General features: G+C 44.5%; 2 protein-coding genes across 2 annotated transcripts in view; both read left to right on the plus strand.

Annotated features, from left to right (window-relative positions):
* The first annotated feature begins 4662 nt into the window (after positions 1 to 4662).
* LOC121843797 (zinc finger protein 2-like) lies at positions 4663 to 9191 on the plus strand. Its single transcript, XM_042313616.1, has 2 exons — positions 4663 to 4919; positions 7691 to 9191. Exons 1-2 carry the CDS (start codon positions 4745 to 4747, stop codon positions 8566 to 8568), a joined length of 1053 nt encoding a protein of 350 aa, XP_042169550.1. The 5' UTR covers positions 4663 to 4744; the 3' UTR covers positions 8569 to 9191.
* A 1024-nt stretch (positions 9192 to 10215) lies between these two features.
* Positions 10216 to 20727, plus strand: part of LOC112238736 (gastrula zinc finger protein XlCGF17.1) — a 28040-nt gene continuing 17528 nt past the window's right edge. Inside the window, exons 1-2 of the mRNA XM_042313615.1 lie at positions 10216 to 10243; positions 14628 to 14945. Coding sequence (XP_042169549.1) covers positions 10216 to 10243; positions 14628 to 14945 — 346 coding nt within the window. The remainder of the gene's footprint in view (positions 10244 to 14627; positions 14946 to 20727) is intronic.

Consider the following 20727-nt stretch of genomic DNA (forward strand, 5'->3'; position numbering starts at 1 on the left):
GGTCAGGTGGGGTCAGGGTGGGTGGTCAGGGTGGATGGTCAGGGTGGATGGTCAGGATCAGGGTAGATGGTCAGGGTGGGTGGTCAGGGTGGATGGGTAGGGTGGTCAGGGGGTGGATGGTCAGGGTGGATGGTCAGGGTGGGTAGGGTGGTCAGGGTGGGTGGTCAGGGTGGATGGGTCAGGGTGGATGGTCAGGCTGGGGGTCAGGGATGGTCAGGGTGGGGGTGGGTGGTCAGGGTGGATGGTCAGGGTGGATCAGGGTGGATGGTAAATGGGGCTGGGTGGTCAGGGTGGGTGGTCAGGGTGGATAGTCAGGATCAGGGTGGATGGTCAGGCTGGGTGGTCAGGCTGGGTGGTCAGGGTGGGTGGTCAGGGTGGTCAGGGTGGAGGGTGGATGGGGGAGGGGAGATGAGAAACAGGAAGATAGATTGGGGGTAAATGGGGGGGAGATGAGAAACAGGAAGAGGTTATGGTAAATGGGGGTGGGGGGTTGAGGCAGGGTGGATGGTAAATGGGTGGGGGTGGATGGGGGGTGGGTGGTCAGGGTGGGATCAGGGTGGATGGTCAGGGTGGATGGGCAGGGTCAGGGGGTGGATGGGTCAGGGTGGATGGTCAGGGTGGTTGGTCAGGGTGGATGGTTGGTCAGGGTGGGTGGTCAGGGTGGGTGGTCAGGGTGGTTGGTCAGGGTGGGTGGTCAGGGTGGGTGGTCAGGGTGGATGGTCAGGGTGGATGGTCAGGGGGTGGTCATGGTCAGAGGGTCAGGGTGGTTGGTCAGGGTGGTGGTCAGGGTGGGTGGTCAGGGTGGATGGTCAGGGTCAGGTTGGATGGTCAAGGTGGATGGTCAGGGTGTTTGGTCAGGATGGCTGTTCAGGCATGTAACGTGAACGTCTAGCAACCCAAAGGTTGCGTGTTTGAATCTCATCATGGCGTCCCTAAGAGGAAACGAGGAACTGGAGAGGAATGACTGAGAGCGTTTCCAGATGTGAATTTACAGTGGGTGGAGAGAAATCATGTTACAGGAGAACCTTTGTGTAAAAACACAAGACCGTAAAATCTATTTTCTTTGGAGGAAACCACTCTTTAAGACCTCAGCTCTCTAGAACCTCTTTATGACCTCACCTCTTTAGAACCTCTTTATGACCTCACCTCTCTAGAACCTCTTTATGACCTCACCCCTCTAGAACCTCTCTTGAATCTCTGTGACCTCACCTCTCTAGAACCTTTTCATGACCTCACCTCTCTAGAACCTCTTTATGACCTCACCTCTCTAGAACCTCTCTTGCGCTACATCATTCTTCATCAGAAATATAGACTGCAGGAAAACACTGAGGCTGAATGGAACTACAAGAAGAGGAGGGAGATTTGACACAAAAGTAAGTTCTGTAGTTTAGTTTGAACAAAATAAAATAGATCTTCCCCCTGGTGTCTGTTCCCCAGGACAACCTGCTGAGTCCTGTTACGTTGACAATTAAGACACCGTTGCCCCTAGAGCACACAAATAACTATACCTACCTTGGCCTAAACATCAACACCACAGATAACTTATAAGGGCAAGTAGAGATACTGGGGTGCAGTAACAGTATGGGGGTGAGGTAGTTGGATGGGCTATTTACAGATGGGCTATGTACAGGTGCAGTGACCTGTGAGCTGCTCTGACAGCTGGTGCTTAAAGATATAATCTACAGTGGGGCAAAAAAGTATTTAGTCAGCCACCAATTGTGCAAGTTCTCCCACTTAAAAAGATGAGAGAGGCCTGTAATTGTCATCATAGGTACACTTCAACTATGACAGACAAAATGAGAAAAAAAATCCAGAAAATCACATTGTAGGATTTTTAAGTATTGAGATAAACTTTTGTTATTGACCAAATACTTATTTTCCACCATAATTTGCAAATAAATTCATTACGAATCCTACAATGTGATTTTCTGGATTTTTTTTCCTAATTTTGTCTGTCATAGTTGAAGTAGTTGAAAAAAAATTACAGGCCTCTCATCTTTTTAAGTGGGAGAACTTGCACAATTGGTGGCTGACTAAATACTTTGTTGACCCACTGTGTATATATATATATATATATATATATATAAAGACTTCTATAAGGGCAAGACCCAGATGCAGATGATTCGAGTCTCTGATATTTATTATAATCCAAGAGATCATAACCAGGTCAGAGTCCAGGAGGTACAGAGTGGCAGGCAGGCTCGAGGTCAGGACAGGCAAGAGATCATAACCAGGTCAGAGTCCAGGAGGTACAGAGTGGCAGGCAGGCTCGAGGTCAGGACAGGCAAGAGATCATAACCAGGTCAGAGTCCAGGAGGTACAGAGTGGCAGGCAGGCTCGAGGTCAGGACAGGCAAGAGATCATAACCAGGTCAGAGTCCAGGAGGTACAGAGTGGCAGGCAGGCTCGAGGTCAGGACAGGCAAGAGATCATAACCAGGTCAGAGTCCAGGAGGTACAGAGTGGCAGGCAGGCTCAAGGTCAGGCAGACAGGTTCAGTGTCAAGGCAGGCAAGGGTCAAAAGTAGGAGAACTAGAAAAACAGCAATAAGGAAAAACAGGCGCACGGAAAACCACGCTGGTTGACAAGACAAACTGGCAACAGTCAAACAGGGAACACAGGAATAAGTACTCAGGACTAATGGGAAAAACAGGTGATACCTGTGACATCACAGAGCATTCACCTACAGAGAGAGGTGACATCACAGAGTCCTCTACGGAGAGAGGTGACATCACAGAGTCCTCTACAGAGAGAGGTGACATCACAGAGTCCTCTACAGAAAACCACGAGGTGACATCACAGAGTCCTCTACAGTCAAACAGGGACACACAGAGTCCTCTACAGACTAGAGGTGACATCACAGATACCTACAGTGACATAACCTGGAGAAGATTCACTCTACAGAGAGAGGTGACATCACAGAGTCACCTACAGAGAGACCTGGACATCAAGAGTCCTCTACAGAGAGAGGTGACATCACAGAGTCCTCTACATAGAGAGGTGACATCACAGAGTCACCTACAGAGAGAGGTGAACCTGGAGAAGAGTCCTCTACAGAGAGAGGTGACATCACAGAGTCACCTACAGAGAGATTAACCTGGAGAAGAGTCCTCTACAAAGAGAGGTGACATCACAGAGTCACCTACAGAGAGATTAACCTGGAGAAGAGTCCTCTACAGAGAGAGGTGACATCACAGAGTCACCTACAGAGAGATTAACCTGGAGAAGAGTCCTCTACAGAGAGAGGTGACATCACAGAGCCCCAGGATATCAGCACATTTAGACCCAACCAAATTATGAGAAAGCAACAAAGATAACTATTTGACACATTGGAAAGAATTAACCAAAAAAGGAAATGTGGTTATTATTTGTCCCTAAACAGAGAGCACACAAAGAAGAACATGTAAAGAAATGAAGGAAATTCTTGGCCATGTGCCCACTGCCCACAAACTGAGGTGGAAACCGAGCTGCACTTCCTAAACCACATTAGAGATACATATTTCCCACAAATCACAGACCCACAAAGATTTTTTTTTTATTTTTTTTAAATCAAACATTGATGAACTCCCATATCTATTAGGTGAAATACCACAGTGTGAAATCACAGCAGCAAGATGTATGGCCCGTTGCCATGAGAACAGGGCAACCAGTGGAGAACAAACAACATTGTAAATATCACCCATATTTATATGTGTATTTATCTACCTACTATTCGTACTACACCTATTTGCACATTGCTAAAACACTGGTAACATAACACTCGACACGTCTTTGGTATTTTTTACACCTTTTTGAGTATAATAATATTTTTGTTGTTGACGTTTTGTGTCTCTATTTTGTTTATTGGAGAGGAGAGGATGAGACAGCAATAGACAGAGAGAAATAAACAGAGAGAGAGAGAAAGTGGTATAGATACAGAGAGGCTAAACAGAGAGAGAGAGAAAGTGGTATAGATACAGAAAGACTGAGAGTGAGTCAGACGATATATATATATATATATATATATATATATATATATATATATATATATATATATATATATATAAGTAGAGAGAGAGAGAGAGAGAGAGAGAGAAATGGACGATGACACTAAGCAGATTCTGATTGACTCAGCCTAAATGTTTCAAATCATCACTTTGTATTTGCATTAAATCAATGCATGGTTCCCTTTATGTACGTTTCACATAATGTTATAATATTATCATTGAAATATGAAATATATATATATATTTTTTTAAACAAATCGTTAAAAGTGATTCACTTTTTGCATCTAAATCAAATAAAATGTTTCCCCTCAACTGCGTTACCCAGATGGCTGCTGACTGTGACGTGTTATTTAGTGGACGGAACTCTTCTTTTTCTTTAACACAACAACAGCTCGTCAGCCATCTCGGAAACCAAAAATAGCTGAAACATTAAAGCTCTCTTTACGCTTTCTGGTATATTAGCCACGGTGTTTGGACACATTTATGTCATCTAGTTAGTTATCACAATTAATTTAATATTTACGTTGTTGTTTTTGGTCAGCTAGCTGGCTGGTTAAGTTAGCACTAGCATAGCTAGCTAACATCTCCGACCATGAGGTCACTAAGCTACTCTCCTGTTAAAGAAGTGAAAGAGGAGGAGGAGGAGGAGGCTGTTACAGTGAAACAAGAAGAGGAAGACGTTTCAGTGAAAGAAGAGGAAGACGCGTTCAGAGTGAAAGAGGAGGATGAGGATGTTACAGTAAAAGAAGAGGATGAAGAGATGGACATTTCAGTGAAAGAAGAGGAAGAAGCGTTCCGAGTGAAAAAGGAGGAGGATGTGAAGGTGAAGGAGGAAGAGAAAGAGGAGGATACCGTTTTTGTAATGAAGGAGGAAGGAGAGATAACTGTCATACTGGAGGAGGAAGAGGATGAGATTGGCGATCTGATTAACACCAGTAAGTATTGTCCTAACAGGAGCGCACACTATGAATGCCTCATGAGCTTTAGTTCAACTGTCATAACCATCAGAAACCCCAAATAGAAGCTTGTTTTACTCTGTAAACGAATTAAATGTAAACCAACACTGTATAGCCTCAACATGGTTAAAGCTATAATGTTGATATCATGGATGGTTTGCATCCATAGGTCTGTCAATGAATTTGAGAACGGTTACTTAAGTGATAATGCCCACGAAGCTGGTGTTTGTTGTATATTGGCACAGGTGTTGTTCGTCTGGGCCGGCAAACCGTGCCAATATATCCAACAAAACACCGGCTTCAATGGGAATTATCAGGTTTATACAACGGGTTACCAACATATTCAAATAATGATTGACATATTTTCATTAAAAACGTCGTTTGTTCTTTTTTTTATTAATTTATTCATACTATTTCATCCTTCCACAATTATATAGTCCAGACACAAATCTAGGGTTCTTTTTGCTATAGTTCTATATCGCGACCCAGTAGTTCTTTTTGTTCTATATCTGTAGACCCGACCCAGTCATTTGTTCTTTTTGTTCTATATCTATAGACGCGACCCAGTCGTTTGTTCTTTTGTTCTATATCTATAGTCGTTTGTTCTTTTTGACCCAGTCGTTTGTTCTTTTGTTCTATATCTATAGGCGCTTTTTTGAACCAGTCGTTCGTTCTAAATGTTCCATTGCCATACTGACTGGTAGCGTTCTTATCCCTCGCTTGCCATCTAGCCAACTACGGCTAATTTACAGTCACGTCAAACAGTACAGCCAGGCAGAATAACAGCAAAGTAGCTGCATTTGTTTAAGCTGTTTTCTAGTAACATTAATTTGGATAAATCCATAACAATGAGATAATGAGGCACGATTTCGCCTGGAATAGAAAATTAAATTGCCATTTTTCAATTTACATTGAAAAGGGTTATTACGGAAATGTAAATTGAAAAAGGTCAAACGAAACGAAGTGCATTTTGTTTGCAGTCTTTCCAGCTTCAGTTAGCCATAGTTGACCATGCTATATATGATGCCAGCTGATTCATGATTTCGACTGGATGAGAAACGCTTACCTGCCTCTCTCTCTTCCAGACCCCTACACAAACAATGTTGCAAATGTCAGAGAGACAGACAGCAAGGTTTATACAAATCTCCATTGTTGAAAACTAAATGTTAGTCTAAAAGACATGTGGGATAATGTCTAGATGCTTTAAATAGTGGAGATCAAGTTTATAAATTGCCTGGCTGGGCTGATGAGACAGTGGATTGTGCAGTCAGATGGAACAGAGTAAATAGACATTTTAACATCATAGATTTAGCCGGTGGTAACTTGTGGAATAAACACCAGCTGGAATGCGGTTTTAACCAATCAGCATTCAGGATTAGACCCACCTGTTGTGTACATTTCTCCATGCCCATTCTTCAGTTTATTAGCGAGACGCTTTATCGTTTCAGCTGCAGATTCCTATCCAAGATTTAATCAGCAACAAAATGGCCACTCTGATGCAAGGAATGTCCAGAATATTTTGGTGTCTCATTCCCTATGCTGGTGAAAACACTTATGTCGTGCTCCATGTTGGATCTAATATCTCTAGTAATGAGACAGTTATCCTCCATGTTGGATCTAATATCTCTAGTAATGAGACAGTTATCCTCCATGTTGGATCTAATATCTCTAGTCGTAAGACACTTATCCTCCATGTTGGATCTAATATCTTTAGCAATAAGACACTTATCCTCCATGTTGGATCTAATATCTTTAGCAATAAGACACTTATCCTCCATGTTGGATCTAATATCTCCAGTAATGAGACAGTTATCCTCCATGTTGGATCTAATATCTCTAGTAATGAGACAGTTATCCTCCATATTGGATCTAATATCTCTAGTAGTAAGACACTTATCCTCCATGTTGGATCTAATATCTCTAGTTGTAAGACACTTATCCTCCATGTTGGATCTAATATCTTTAGCAATAAGACACTTATCCTCCATGTTGGATCTAATATCTTTAGCAATAAGACACTTATCCTCCATGTTGGATCTAATATCTCCAGTAATGAGACAGTTATCCTCCATGTTGGATCTAATATCTCTAGTAATGAGACAGTTATCCTCCATGTTGGATCTAATATCTCTAGTAATGAGACAGTTATCCTCCATGTTGGATCTAATATCTCTAGTAATGAGACAGTTATCCTCCATGTTGGATCTAATATCTCTAGTAATAAGACACTTATCCTCCATGTTGGATCTAATATCTCTAGTAATGAGACAGTTATCCTCCATGTTGGATCTAATATCTCTAGTAATGAGACAGTTATCCTCCATGTTGGATCTAATATCTCTAGTAGTAAGACACTTATCCTCCATGTTGGATCTAATATCTCTAGTAGTAAGACACCTATCCTCCATGTTGGATCTAATCTAGTCAGTATAGGATACATGTAATAGACTAGTCAGTATAGGATACATGTAATAGACCTAATAGATCAATAGACTAGTCAGATCTTTAGCAATAAGACATTTATCCTCCATGTTGGATCTAATATCTTTAGCAATGAGACAGTTATCCTCCATGTTGGATCTAATATCTCTAGTAGTAAGACAGTTATGCTACTGTACGACTGGAGTTTAACAGCGGTTCCTAAAGACTCCATCTTTCATGTTTTTTCTTCAGAGATGCCTTATTAAAACAAGTGACTGAGGTCGCAATAGAAGGTCAGAGTTAACCGTCTGACTCTGTCGTTCACACAGGCGAGACATGTGACAATCGTGGATCCTCTGGGGAGCCTCAACGACATCATGATGCTGACGAGGCAGAGGAGAGTCTCTCCACTTCAAAACACCTCAAGAAACACCAGCGGAGACCCAAAACGAAAACTCACTGCTGCTCTGACTGTGGGAAAGGTTACAAATATTCATCAGCTCTTAAAAAACACCAGAGGTTCCACACCGGAGAGAAAGTATACCACTGCTCAGACTGTGGGAGGAGGTTTACTTCCTCAGTCGGAATGCAATTACACCAGAGAACCCACACTGGAGAGAAACCGTACCACTGCTCAGATTGTGGGATGGGTTTTACTACCTCATGTAGACTGATCTCACATCAGAGAATCCACACTGGAGAGAAACCATACATCTGCTCTGACTGTGGGATGAGTTTTACAACCTCCGGTGGAATGATATCACACCAGAGAGTACACACTGAGAAGACTTTTGCTGCCCGGACAGCCCTGGCTACTCACAAACGAATCCACGCTAGGGAGAAACCATTTCACTGCTCCGACTGTGGAATGCGCTATATTACCTTCAGCGGCCTGAAAACACACCAGGCTAAACATACCGGAGAGAAACCGTATAGCTGTGATGTATGTGGGGATAGTTTTTCTCTCTCCACAACCCTATCTATTCATAAACGAATACACACAGGTGAGAAACCTTACCACTGCCTTGACTGTGGAATTAGCTTTTCAGCCTCAAGTGGCCTGAGAAGACACCAGAGAAAACATACAGGAGAGAAGCCTTATAGCTGTGATCAGTGTGGGAAGGGTTTTCTTCGATCAGACTCCCTGGCAAAACACAAGGCAAGAGCCACAGAGTGTGGAATGATCTCCAACACCAGACCTGGGTAGTAGAACAGAGAGTGTAGAATGATCTCCAACACCAGACCTGGGTAGTAGAACACAGAGTGTGGAATGATCTATTTGTGATAACTTTTGATGTGGTAGTGTGTGTGTGTGTTCAACTTGTATTTAAAAATCCTACCACTTTTGATTGATCTAATGTCAAATTATCACAATTTTAAATTTGTAAATGGTGGAACATTTATAGAACATGTTATAGATGGAGCATCAGGACAATAAATGTGATGTTTTGATGTAGTTGGAGACCCTAGAAGTGTTCACATTCCAGATATTGCTGCATATAAACAGAAAAAGGAGTTTCTAATATCATGTAGCCTCGACTCCAGGTTTCACTGACGTTGCTCTCCAAAAGCCTGAGCAAGTTCATGTTGGAAAAGTAGGTATGAAAGCATCCTGATTACCTGTGGCTGCTGGCTGATTGGCTGAGAGTATATGCCATTTTTCCAAATCAACCATCATTTCCATCCCTCTTCAGAAACAGAGTAAGCTAAGAAAACCCATTTCAGTCTTCTGGGACCATGACCTGGGACCCTGACCCTGGGACCCTAACCCTGGGACCCTAACCCTGGGACCCTAACCCTGGGACCCTGACCCTGGGACCCTGACCCTGGGACCCTGACCCTGGGACCCTAACCCTGGGACCCTAACCCTGGGACCCTAACCCTGGGACCCTAACCCTGGGACCCTAACCCTGGGACCCTAACCCTGGGACCCTGACCCTGGGACCCTAACCCTGGGACCCTAACCCTGGGACCCTGACCCTGGGACCCTGACCCTGGGACCCTAACCCTGGGACCCTGGGACCCTGACCCTGGGACCCTAACCCTGGGACCCTGACCCTGGGACCCTAACCCTGGGACCCTAACCCTGGGACCCTAACCCTGGGACCCTAACCCTGGGACCCTGACCCTGGGACCCTAACCCTGGGACCCTAACCCTGGGACCCTGACCCTGGGACCCTGACCCTGGGACCCTGACCCTGGGACCCTGACCCTGGGACCCTAACCCTGGGACCCTAACCCTGGGACCCTAACCCTGGGACCCTGACCCTGGGACCCTAACCCTGGGACCCTAACCCTGGGACCCTAACCCTGGGACCCTAACCCTGGGACCCTGACCCTGGGACCCTAACCCTGGGACCCTAACCCTGGGACCTAACCCTGGGACCCTGGGACCCTAACCCTGGGACCCTGACCCTGGGACCCTAACCCTGGGACCCTAACCCTGGGACCCTGACCCTGGGACCCTAACCCTGGGACCCTAACCCTGGGACCCTGACCCTGGGACCCTAACCCTGGGACCCTAACCCTGGGACCCTGACCCTGGGACCCTAACCCTGGGACCCTGACCCTGGGACCCTGACCCTGGGACCCTGACCCTGGGACCCTAACCCTGGGACCCTAACCCTGGGACCCTGACCCTGGGACCCTGACCCTGGGACCCTAACCCTGGGACCCTAACCCTGGGACCCTAACCCTGGGACCCTAACCCTGGGATTGAGTCTTACTTTCCAGTGGGGACAATGACACACATGTTAATGCCAAATGCACACCAGAATGTCTTTCCAAGAAGTGTTGTGTGTTCCTGACTGGTCCAGTCTCAGTCCTGATTTATATCTACCTGAAAATCAGAGACATGGTAAACTCGGAACATTGTTATACGCGTAAGTAAATAAAGGAGTGGAAGAGAGACTGGGTTTGTATGTCAGAGGTTAATGGTTCTCTGTAGAAAGACAGATGCTAGCCTAGCTGGGTACGTTAGCTTGCTAGACTAGCTGGGTAATGGCTGTGGAATGTGTTGGGTGGACTGGAGGAGATCACAGGATTGCTATAGGGGAAGTGGATGGACATCTGTGGATTAGGCGAAAGAGGGGTTGAGGTCAGATCCCCTGAAGGGAGTAATTATGGTTCATTACCCTCTTCCTGTCGAACCAGAAGATGTCAGGATTGGAGATGAGTGTCCCAAGTGGTGTGTATATACTGGTGATGGTGGAAACATGTTGTCTGAATTACAGCTGTAAAGACCCTTTTGGAAGAATTAAACTTGCTTAAGCTTCTCTAGTGTCCGTGAGTTATTTACTCTGAAAAATTAGAACCTAACAGATGGTTAGCCATCTATTCCATCAATGATTCCCAATCAAAATTTACTGAGCTTCAGCAATTGTCACAAAAAAACTATGAATATATGAGTTGTGCAAGGTTGGTAGAGTCTTATTCAAAACCCAACCAACCAAATAAAAGAGACCCAGAAAACCTAAGTTTATGCCAGTGTGGCTATCAAGAATGACGCAGTGACCAAAAGATTATCAGAGGGATTTTCAGGCTGAACTGATGGTGAGTCCATTTCGACGACAGCTGAGAAGTGATGCGATACCATAGATTATTTTTCCCTTCACAACAAAACAGAAGATTCGTAACATTAGTTAGCCTAGCTGGGTAAGTTGGCTAGCTAGACTAGCTGGGTAAGTTGGCTAGCTAGACTAGCTGGGTAAGTTAGCTAGACTAGCTGGGTAAGTTAGATTGCTAGCCTGGCTGGGTAAGTTAGCTTGCTAGCCTAGCTGGGTAAGTTAGATTGCTAGCCTAGCTGGGTAAGTTAGCTTGCTAGCCTGGCTGGGTAAGTTAGCTTGCTAGCATGGCTGGGTAAGTTAGCTTGCTAGCCTGGCTGGGTAAGTTAGCTTGCTAGCCTGGCTGGGTAAGTTAGCTTGCTAGCCTGGCTGGGTAAGTTAGCTTGCTAGCCTAGCTGGGTAAGTTAGCTTGCTAGCCTAGCTGGGTAAGTTAGCTTGCTAGCCTAGCTGGGTAAGTTAGCTTGCTAGCCTAGCTGGGTAAGTTAGCTTGCTAGCCTAGCTGGGTAAGTTAGCTTGCTAGCCTAGCTGGGTAAGTTAGCTTGCTAGCCTAGCTGGGTAAGTTAGCTTGCTAGCCTAGCTGGGTAAGTTAGCTTGCTAGCCTAGCTGGGTAAGTTAGCTTGCTAGCCTGGCTGGGTAAGTTAGCTTGCTAGCCTAGCTGGGTAAGTTGGCTTGCTAGCCTGGCTGGGTAAGTTGGCTTGCTAGCCTGGCTGGGTAAGTTAGCTTGCTAGCCTGGCTGGGTAAGTTAGCTTGCTAGCCTGGCTGGGTAAGTTAGCTTGCTAGCCTGGCTGGGTAAGTTAGCTTGCTAGCCTGGCTGGGTAAGTTAGATTGACACTGCACACTGCCCTAACCCATCTGGACAAGAGGAATACCTATGTGAGAATGCTGTTCATCGACTACAGCTCGGCATTCAACACCATAGTACCCTCCAAGCTCGTCATCAAGCTCGAGACCCTGGGTCTCGACCCCGCCCTGTGCAACTGGGTACTGGACTTCCTGACGGGCCGCCCCCAGGTGGTGAGGGTAGGCAACAACATCTCCTCCCCGCTGATCCTCAACACTGGGGCCCCACAAGGGTGCGTTCTGAGCCCTCTCCTGTACTCCCTGTTCACCCACGACTGCGTGGCCACGCACGCCTCCAACTCAATCATCAAGTTTGCGGACGACACAACAGTGGTAGGCTTGATTACCAACAACGACGAGACGGCCTACAGGGAGGAGGTGAGGGCCCTCGGAGTGTGGTGTCAGGAAAATAACCTCACACTCAACGTCAACAAAACTAAGGAGATGATTGTGGACTTCAGGAAACAGCAGAGGGAACACCCCCCATCCACATCGATGGAACAGTAGTGGAGAGGGTAGCAAGTTTTAAGTTCCTCGGCATACACATCACAGACAAACTGAATTGGTCCACTCACACAGACAGCATCGTGAGGAAGGCGCAGCAGCGCCTCTTCAACCTCAGGAGGCTGAAGAAATTCGGCTTGTCACCAAAAGCACTCACAAACTTCTACAGATGCACAATCGAGAGCATCCTGGCGGGCTGTATCACCGCCTGGTATGGCAACTGCACCGCCCTCAACCGTAAGGCTCTCCAGAGGGTAGTGAGGTCTGCACAACGCATCACCGGGGGCAAACTACCTGCCCTCCAGGACACCTACACCACCCGATGCTACAGGAAGGCCATAAAGATCATCAAGGACATCAACCACCCGAGCCACTGCCTGTTCACCCCGCTGTCATCCAGAAGGCGAGGTCAGTACAGGTGCATCAAAGCTGGGACCGAGAGACTGAAAAACAGCTTCTATCTCAAGGCCATCAGACTGTTAAACAGCCACCACTAACATTGAGTGGCTACTGCCAACACACTGTCAATGACACTGACTCTACTCCAGCCACTTTAATAATGGGAATTGATGGGAAATGATGTAAATATATCACTAGCCACTTTAAACAATGCTACCTTATATAATGTTACTTACCCTACATTATTCATCTCATATGCATACGTATATACTGTACTCTATCATCGACTGATTCCTTATGTAATACATGTATCACTAGCCACTTTAACTATGCCACTTGGTTTACATACTCATCTCATATGTATATACTGTACTCGATATCATCTACTGTATCTTGCCTATGCTGCTCTGTACCATCACTCATTCATATATCCTTATGTACATATTCTTTATCCCCTTACACTGTGTATAAGACAGTAGTTTTTTGGAATTGTTAGTTAGATTACTTGCTCGTTATTACTGCATTGTCGGAACTAGAAGCACAAGCATTTCGCTACACTCGCATTAACATCTGCTAACCATGTGTATGTGACAAATACATTTTGATTTGATTTGATTGCTAGCCTGGCTGGGTAAGTTAGCTTGCTAGCCTAGCTGGTTCTGTATTAAACTCTGATTGCCATTAGCTAAATCATATAGATATTTACACATTGTTAATCAATGTCACTTACGCCACGGTACTGGGAGTCACTGCTAGACTGGTAGCTACCTTCAGCAGAGTAAACATGTTTGTTCATGCTATCTTTGACTGGCGTTAGCTAACGTAAGCTAGCTACTGTTAGCCATCTATATCCACCCTCGTCTGGAAAACACTCCGTTACTAATAATGTAATTGTCTCCATAGCAACCTCACACTGTGTGTCGGCAGTGATGGGTTCTGACGTAGAAACTTGAAACGTCCTTAATCATGTCACATGGTCGTCTCCCTACTGCCTCTGATCTGACAGACTCACTAAACACAAATGCTTTGTTTGTAAATTATGTCTGAGTGTTGGAGTGTGCCCTTGGCTATCGTTAATTAAAATAAAGATTGGGGCCATCTGGTTTGTTTAGTATAAGGAATTTTAAATTATTTATATTTTTTACTTTTGATACATTTGAACAATTCCAGTTACTTTTGATTCTTAAGTATATTTAAAACCAAATACTTTTAGACTTTTACTCAAGTAGTATTTTACTGAGTGACTTTCACTTTTACTTGAGTCATTTTCTAGTACTTTTTCCACCACTGTCAAAATATGTGGCCCGTTGCCATGAGAACAGGGCAACCAGTGGAACACAAACAACATTGTAAATACCACGTATATTTATTTGTTTATTTATCTACCTACTATTCGTACTACAACTATTTGCACATTGCTAAAACACTGGTAATATAACACTCGAAATATATTTGAGATGTTTCCATTTGTTTGTTTGGGTTGTTTTGTCATCTCAATTTTGTTTCCATGGCAATAAAGCCAATTTGAAATGAATTCCCTTTATATATAAACATTTCATATAATGTTATAATATTATGATTGAAATCAAATAAAAACAATCGTTAAAAAGTGATTGACTTTTTGCATCAAATTTTAAATAAACATTTTACTCAACTGCGTTACCCACTCCAGTCAGCAGATGGCGGTCTGGGAATTTAAGGCGATGCTGTTGGTGTGACGTATAATCTAGTGGACGGAACGCTTCTTTCAACAGCAGCAACAGTTAGTCAGACACCTCGGTAGCTTGATAGACAAATAGCCGAACCAATAAAGCTCTTTAGACGCTTTAGTGTATATTAGCCACTGTGTTTTAAACCCACTTCTATCGTCTAGTTAGTTACCCGATTTAATTTCATATTTACGTTGTTATTGGTCTGCTAGCTGGCTGGTTAAGTTAGCTTAAGCCTAGCTAACTGTTAGCTAATATCACCGACCATGAGCTCCTAAGCTACTCTCCTCCTGTTGGAGAAGAGGAGGTCTGCTGGACGGAGAAAGAGGGTCGGTGGCTGAACGTTGTCGTGAAAGAGGAAGAGGAAGAGGAGGATGTCACAGTAACAAAAGTAGAGGAAGAGGAGGTTGTTACAGTAAAACAAGAAGTAGAGGGTGAGGATGTTACAGTGAAAGAAGAGGAAGACGCGTTCAGAGTGAAGGAGGAGGAAGATATTACAGTAAAAGAAGAGGAGGGAGAGATAACTGTCATATTGGAAGAAGAAGAGGTTGGAGAACTGATTAACACCAGTAAGTAACGTCTTAATAACAGAAGCACACACTATGAATGCCTCATGCTCCTGGTACCTACTACAATACCCTGTTTGAAGGCACTTAAATCTTCACCCACCCTCTGAATAGGCACACATACACAATCCATGTCTCAGTTGTCTCAGGGCTTTAAAAAAAACGTGTTTTAACCTGTCTCTTCCTTTTCCTCTACACTGATTTTGAAGTGGATTTTAACAAGTGACATCCATGAGGGTCAGTCTGTCCTGGTAAGAGACGGTGTTTCCTGATGTTTTGGAAACTCTGTGTATATGAGGCGTTTATCAGTTATATTCTTCAAGAATCAGTCGCTATATATGGATCTTTCTATAACGTCGAGTGCCAGAGAGGATTTCCTGTGGTGGACATCTTGTTACAGCTGTTTAATAAGTCATTAATAATAATGTCCCATTTTGTCATGTCGTTATAATAAGATATAAAGTAGGGACGATATTATTAACTAAATGCCAACATCGGTATCGGCCCAACGTCTAGTTTATTAAAGCCAATGTGCAAAACCGATGTCAAAGCATACTACGGAACGCCGTTTAGGTCTTTGCGTGTCAAAAAGATACGTGTCAAATAACACTATTTGATAATAACACTATTTGATAATAACACTATTTGACAATAACACTATTTGACAATAACACTATTTGACAATAACACTATTTGATAATAACACTATTTGACAATAACACTATTTGACAATAACACTATTTGATAATAACACTATTTGATAATAACACTATTTGACAATAACACTATTTGACAATAACACTATTTGATAATAACACTATTTGACAATAACACTATTTGACAATAACACTATTTGACAATAACACTATTTGATAATAACACTATTTGATAACAACACTATTTGATTATAACACTATTTAACACGTCAAATAAGCTTCTATTCCCTCACCCTTTATCTCATATTTAAAAATCGGTGTCCGAAAATACCGATTAGTTATGAAAACTGGAAATCGGCCCTAATTAATTGGCCATTCTGATTCTGATTAATCGGTCGATCTCTTCTCCAGTATCCCTGCACATTGTTAATATGGTACTGACCCTGTATATAGTCACCTTCCCCCTATACATATCTACCTCCATCACTCCAGTATCCCTGTCACCTTACCCCTATACATATCTACCTCCATCACTCCAGTATCCCTGTCCCCTTCCCCTATACATATCTACATCACTCCAGTATCCTATCACCTTACCCCTATACATATCTACCTCCATCACTCCAGTATCCCTGTCCCTTCCCCCTATACATATCTACCTCCATCACTCCAGTATCCCTGTCCCCTTCCCCCTATACATATCTACCTCCATCACTCCAGTATCCCTGTCTCCTTCCCCCATACATATCTACCTCCATCACTCCAGTATCCCTGTCTCCTTCCCCCATACATATCTACCTCCATCACTCCAGTATCCCTGTCTCCTTCCCCCATACATATCTACCTCCATCACTCCAGTATCCCTGTCTCCTTCCCCTATACATATCTACTCCATCATCCAGTATCCTGTCCCCCCTATACATATCTACCTCCATCACTCCAGTATCCCTGTCTCCTTCCCCCTATACATATCTACCTCCATCACTCCAGTATCCCTGTCTCCTTCCCCCTATACATATCTACCTCCATCACTCCAGTATCCCTGTACATTGTTAATATGGTACTGACCCTGTATATAGTCTCCTTTCCCCCATACATATCTACCTCCATCACTCTAGTATCCCTGTCTCCTTCCCCCATAAATATCTACCTCCATCACTCCAGTATCCCTGTCTCCTTCCCCCATATACATATCTACCTCCATCACTCCAGTATCCCTGTACATTGTTAATATCACTCCAGTATATAGTCACCTTCCCCCTATACATATCTACCTCCATCACTACAGTATCCCTGTCTCCTTCCCCCTATACATATCTACCTCCATCACTCCAGTATCCCTGTCCCCTTCCCCCTATACATATCTACCTCCATCACTCCAGTATCCCTGTCTCCTTCCCCCTATACATATCTACCTCCATCACTCCAGTATCCCTGTCTCCTTCCCCCCTATACATATCTACCTCCATCACTCCAGTATCCCTGTCTCCTTCCCCCTATACATATCTACCTCCATCACTCCAGTATCCTTGTCCCCTTCCCCATACATATCTACCTCCATCACTCCAGTATCCCTGTCTCCTTCCCCCATACATATCTACCTCCATCACTCCAGTATCCCTGTCTCCTTACCCCTATACATATCTACCTCCATCACTCCAGTATCCCTGTCTCCTTCCCCTATACATATCCCTCCATCATCCAGTATCCCTGTCCCCTTCCCCTATACATATCTACCTCCATCACTCCAGTATCCCTGTCTCCTTCCCCCTATACATATCTACCTCCATCACTCCAGTATCCCTGTCACCCTTCCCCCATACATATCTACCTCCATCACTCCAGTATCCCTGTCTCCTTCCCCCCATACATATCTACCTCCATCACTCCAGTATCCCTGTCCCCTTCCCCCTATACATATCTACCTCCATCACTCCAGTATCCCTGTCTCCTTCCCCCTATACATATCTACCTCCATCACTCCAGTATCCCTGTCTCCTTCCCCCTATACATATCTACCTCCATCACTCCAGTATCCCTGTCCCTTCCCCTATACATATCTACCTCCATCACTCCAGTATCCCTGTCTCCTTCCCCCTATACATATCTACCTCCATCACTCCAGTATCCCTGTCTCCTTCCCCCTATACATATCTACCTCCATCACTCCAGTATCCCTGTACATTGTTCATATGGTACTGACCCTGTATATAGTCACCTTACCCCTATACATATCTACCTCCATCACTCCAGTATCCCTGTCTCCTTACCCCTATACATGTCTACCTCATCACTCCAGTATCCCTGTACATTGTTAATATGGTACTGACCCTGTATATAGTCCCTTCCCCATATACATATCTACCTCCATCACTCCAGTATCCCTGTCTCCTTCCCCCTATACATATCTACCTCCATCACTACAGTATCCTGTACATTGTTAATACATCTACCCAGTATATAGTCCCTTCCCCCCCTATACATATCTACCTCCATCACTCCAGTATCCCTGTCTCCTTACCCCTATACATATCTACCTCCATCACTCCAGTATCCTGTCCCCTTCCCCTATACATATCTACCTCCATCACTCCAGTATCCCTGTCTCCTTCCCCTATACATATCTACCTCCATCACTCCAGTATCCCTGTCTCCTTCCCCTATACATATCTACCTCCATCACTACAGTATCCCTGTACATTGTTAATATGGTACTGACCCAGTATATAGTCACCTTCCCCTATACATATCTACCTCCATCACTCCAGTATCCCTGTACATCCTTCATATGGTACTGGAACATCACCCAGTATCCCTGTCACCTTACCCATTATACATATCTACCTCCATCACCCAGTATCCCTAGTCTCCTTCCCCTATACATATCTACCTCCATCACTCCAGTATCCCTGTCCTTCCCCCTATACATATCTACCTCCATCACTCCAGTATCCCTGTCTCCTTACATTGTTACATATCTACTCCATCACCCAGTATCCCTGTCACCTTCCCCTATACATATCTACCTCCATCACTCCAGTATCCTGTACCTTGTATACATATCTACCTCCATCACTACAGTATCCCTGTCTCCTTCCCCCTATACATATCTACCTCCATCACTCCAGTATCCCTGTACATTGTTAATATGGTACTGGAACAGACCCTGTATATAGTCACCTTACCCCTATACATATCTACCTCCATCACTCCAGTATCCCTGTCTCCTTACCCCTATACATATCTACCTCCATCACTCCAGTATCCCTGTCACCTTCCCCCTATACATATCTACCTCCATCACTCCAGTATCCCTGTACATTGTTAATATGGTACTGGAACAGACCCTATATATAGTCACCTACCTCTATACATATCTACCTCCATCACTCCAGTATCCCTGTCTCCTTCCCCCATACATATCTACCTCCATCACTCCAGTATCCCTATACATTGTTCATATGGTACTGGAACAGACCCTGTATATAGTCACCTTCCCCCTATACATATCTACCTCCATCACTCCAGTATCCCTGTCTCCTTACCCCTATACATATCTACCTCCATCACTCCAGTATCCTTGTCCCTTCCCCTATACATATCTACCTCCATCACCCAGTATCCCTGTCTCCTTCCCCCTATACATATCTACCTCCATCACTCCAGTATGCCTGTACATTGTTAATATGGTACTGACCCTGTATATGTCCCCTTACCCCTATACATATCTACCTCCATCACTCCAGTATCCCTGTCTCCTTCCCCCATACATATCTACCTCCATCACTCCAGTATCCCTGTCTCCTTCCCCTATACATATCTACCTCCATCACTCCAGTATCCCTGTACATTGTTAATATGGTACTGACCCAGTATCCCTAGTCCCCTTACCCCTATACATATCTACCTCCATCACTCCAGTATCCCTGTCTCCTTCCCCTATACATATCTACCTCCATCACTCCAGTATCCCTGTCTCCTGACCCCTATACATATCTACCTCCATCACTCCAGTATCCCTGTCTCCTTCCCACTATACATATCTACCTCCATCACTCCAGTATCCCTGTCATTGTTAATATGGTACTACCCCTGTATATAGTATCCCTCTCCTTCCCTATACATATCTACCTCCATCACTCCAGTATCCCTGTCTCCTTCCCCTATACATATCTACCTCCATCACTCCAGTATCCCTGTCTCCTTCCCCTATACATATCTACCTCCATCACTCCAGTATCCCTGTCTCCTTCCCCCTATACATATCTACCTCCATCACTCCAGTATCCCTGTACATTGTTAATATGGTACTGACCCTGTATATAGTCACCTTCCCCTATACATATCTACCTCCATCACTCCAGTATCCCTGTACATTGTATCATATGGTACTGGAACAGACCCTGTATCCCTAGTCACCTTACCCCTATACATATCTACCTCCATCACTCCAGTATCCCTGTCTCCTTCCCCCATACATATCTACCTCCATCACTCCAGTATCCCTGTCTCCTTCCCCTATACATATCTACCTCCATCACTCCAGTATCCCTGTCTCCTTCCCCTATACATATCTACCTCCATCACTCCAGTATCCCTGTCTCCTTCCCCTATACATATCTACCTCCATCACTCCAGTATCCCTGTCTCCTTCCCCTATACATATCTACCTCCATCACTCCAGTATCCCTGTCTCCTTCCCCTATACATATCTACCTCCATCACTACAGTATCCCTGTCATTGTTAATATGGTACTGACCCTGTATATAGTCACCTATACATATCTACCTCCATCACTCCAGTATCCCTGTCTCCTTCCCCTATACATATCTACCTCCATCACTACAGTATCCCTGTACATTGTACATATGGTACTGACCCTGTATATAGTCACCTTCCCCCTATACATATCTACCTCCATCACTCCAGTATCCCTGTCACCTTACCCCTATACATATCTACCTCCATCACTCCAGTATCCCTGTACATTGTTCATATGGTACTCCATCACTCCAGTATATAGTCACCTTCCCCCTATACATATCTACCTCCATCACTCCAGTATCCCTGTCTCCTTCCCCCTATACATATCTACCTCCATCACCCAGTATCCCTGTCACCTTACCCC

This window comes from Oncorhynchus tshawytscha, unplaced genomic scaffold, assembly GCF_018296145.1.
Source record: "Oncorhynchus tshawytscha isolate Ot180627B unplaced genomic scaffold, Otsh_v2.0 Un_contig_9372_pilon_pilon, whole genome shotgun sequence".
NCBI classification, from domain to species: Eukaryota; Metazoa; Chordata; class Actinopteri; order Salmoniformes; family Salmonidae; genus Oncorhynchus; species Oncorhynchus tshawytscha.

Excerpts from the sequence above, each read along its gene's own strand:
- LOC121843797 (XM_042313616.1), top strand. The coding sequence starts at position 4,745 with ATGGACATTTCAGTGAAAGAAGAGGAAGAAGCGTTCCGAGTGAAAAAG. Across the intron at positions 4,920-7,690 it reads TGGCGATCTGATTAACACCA|GCGAGACATGTGACAATCGT; the intron begins GTAAGTATTGTC and ends TCGTTCACACAG.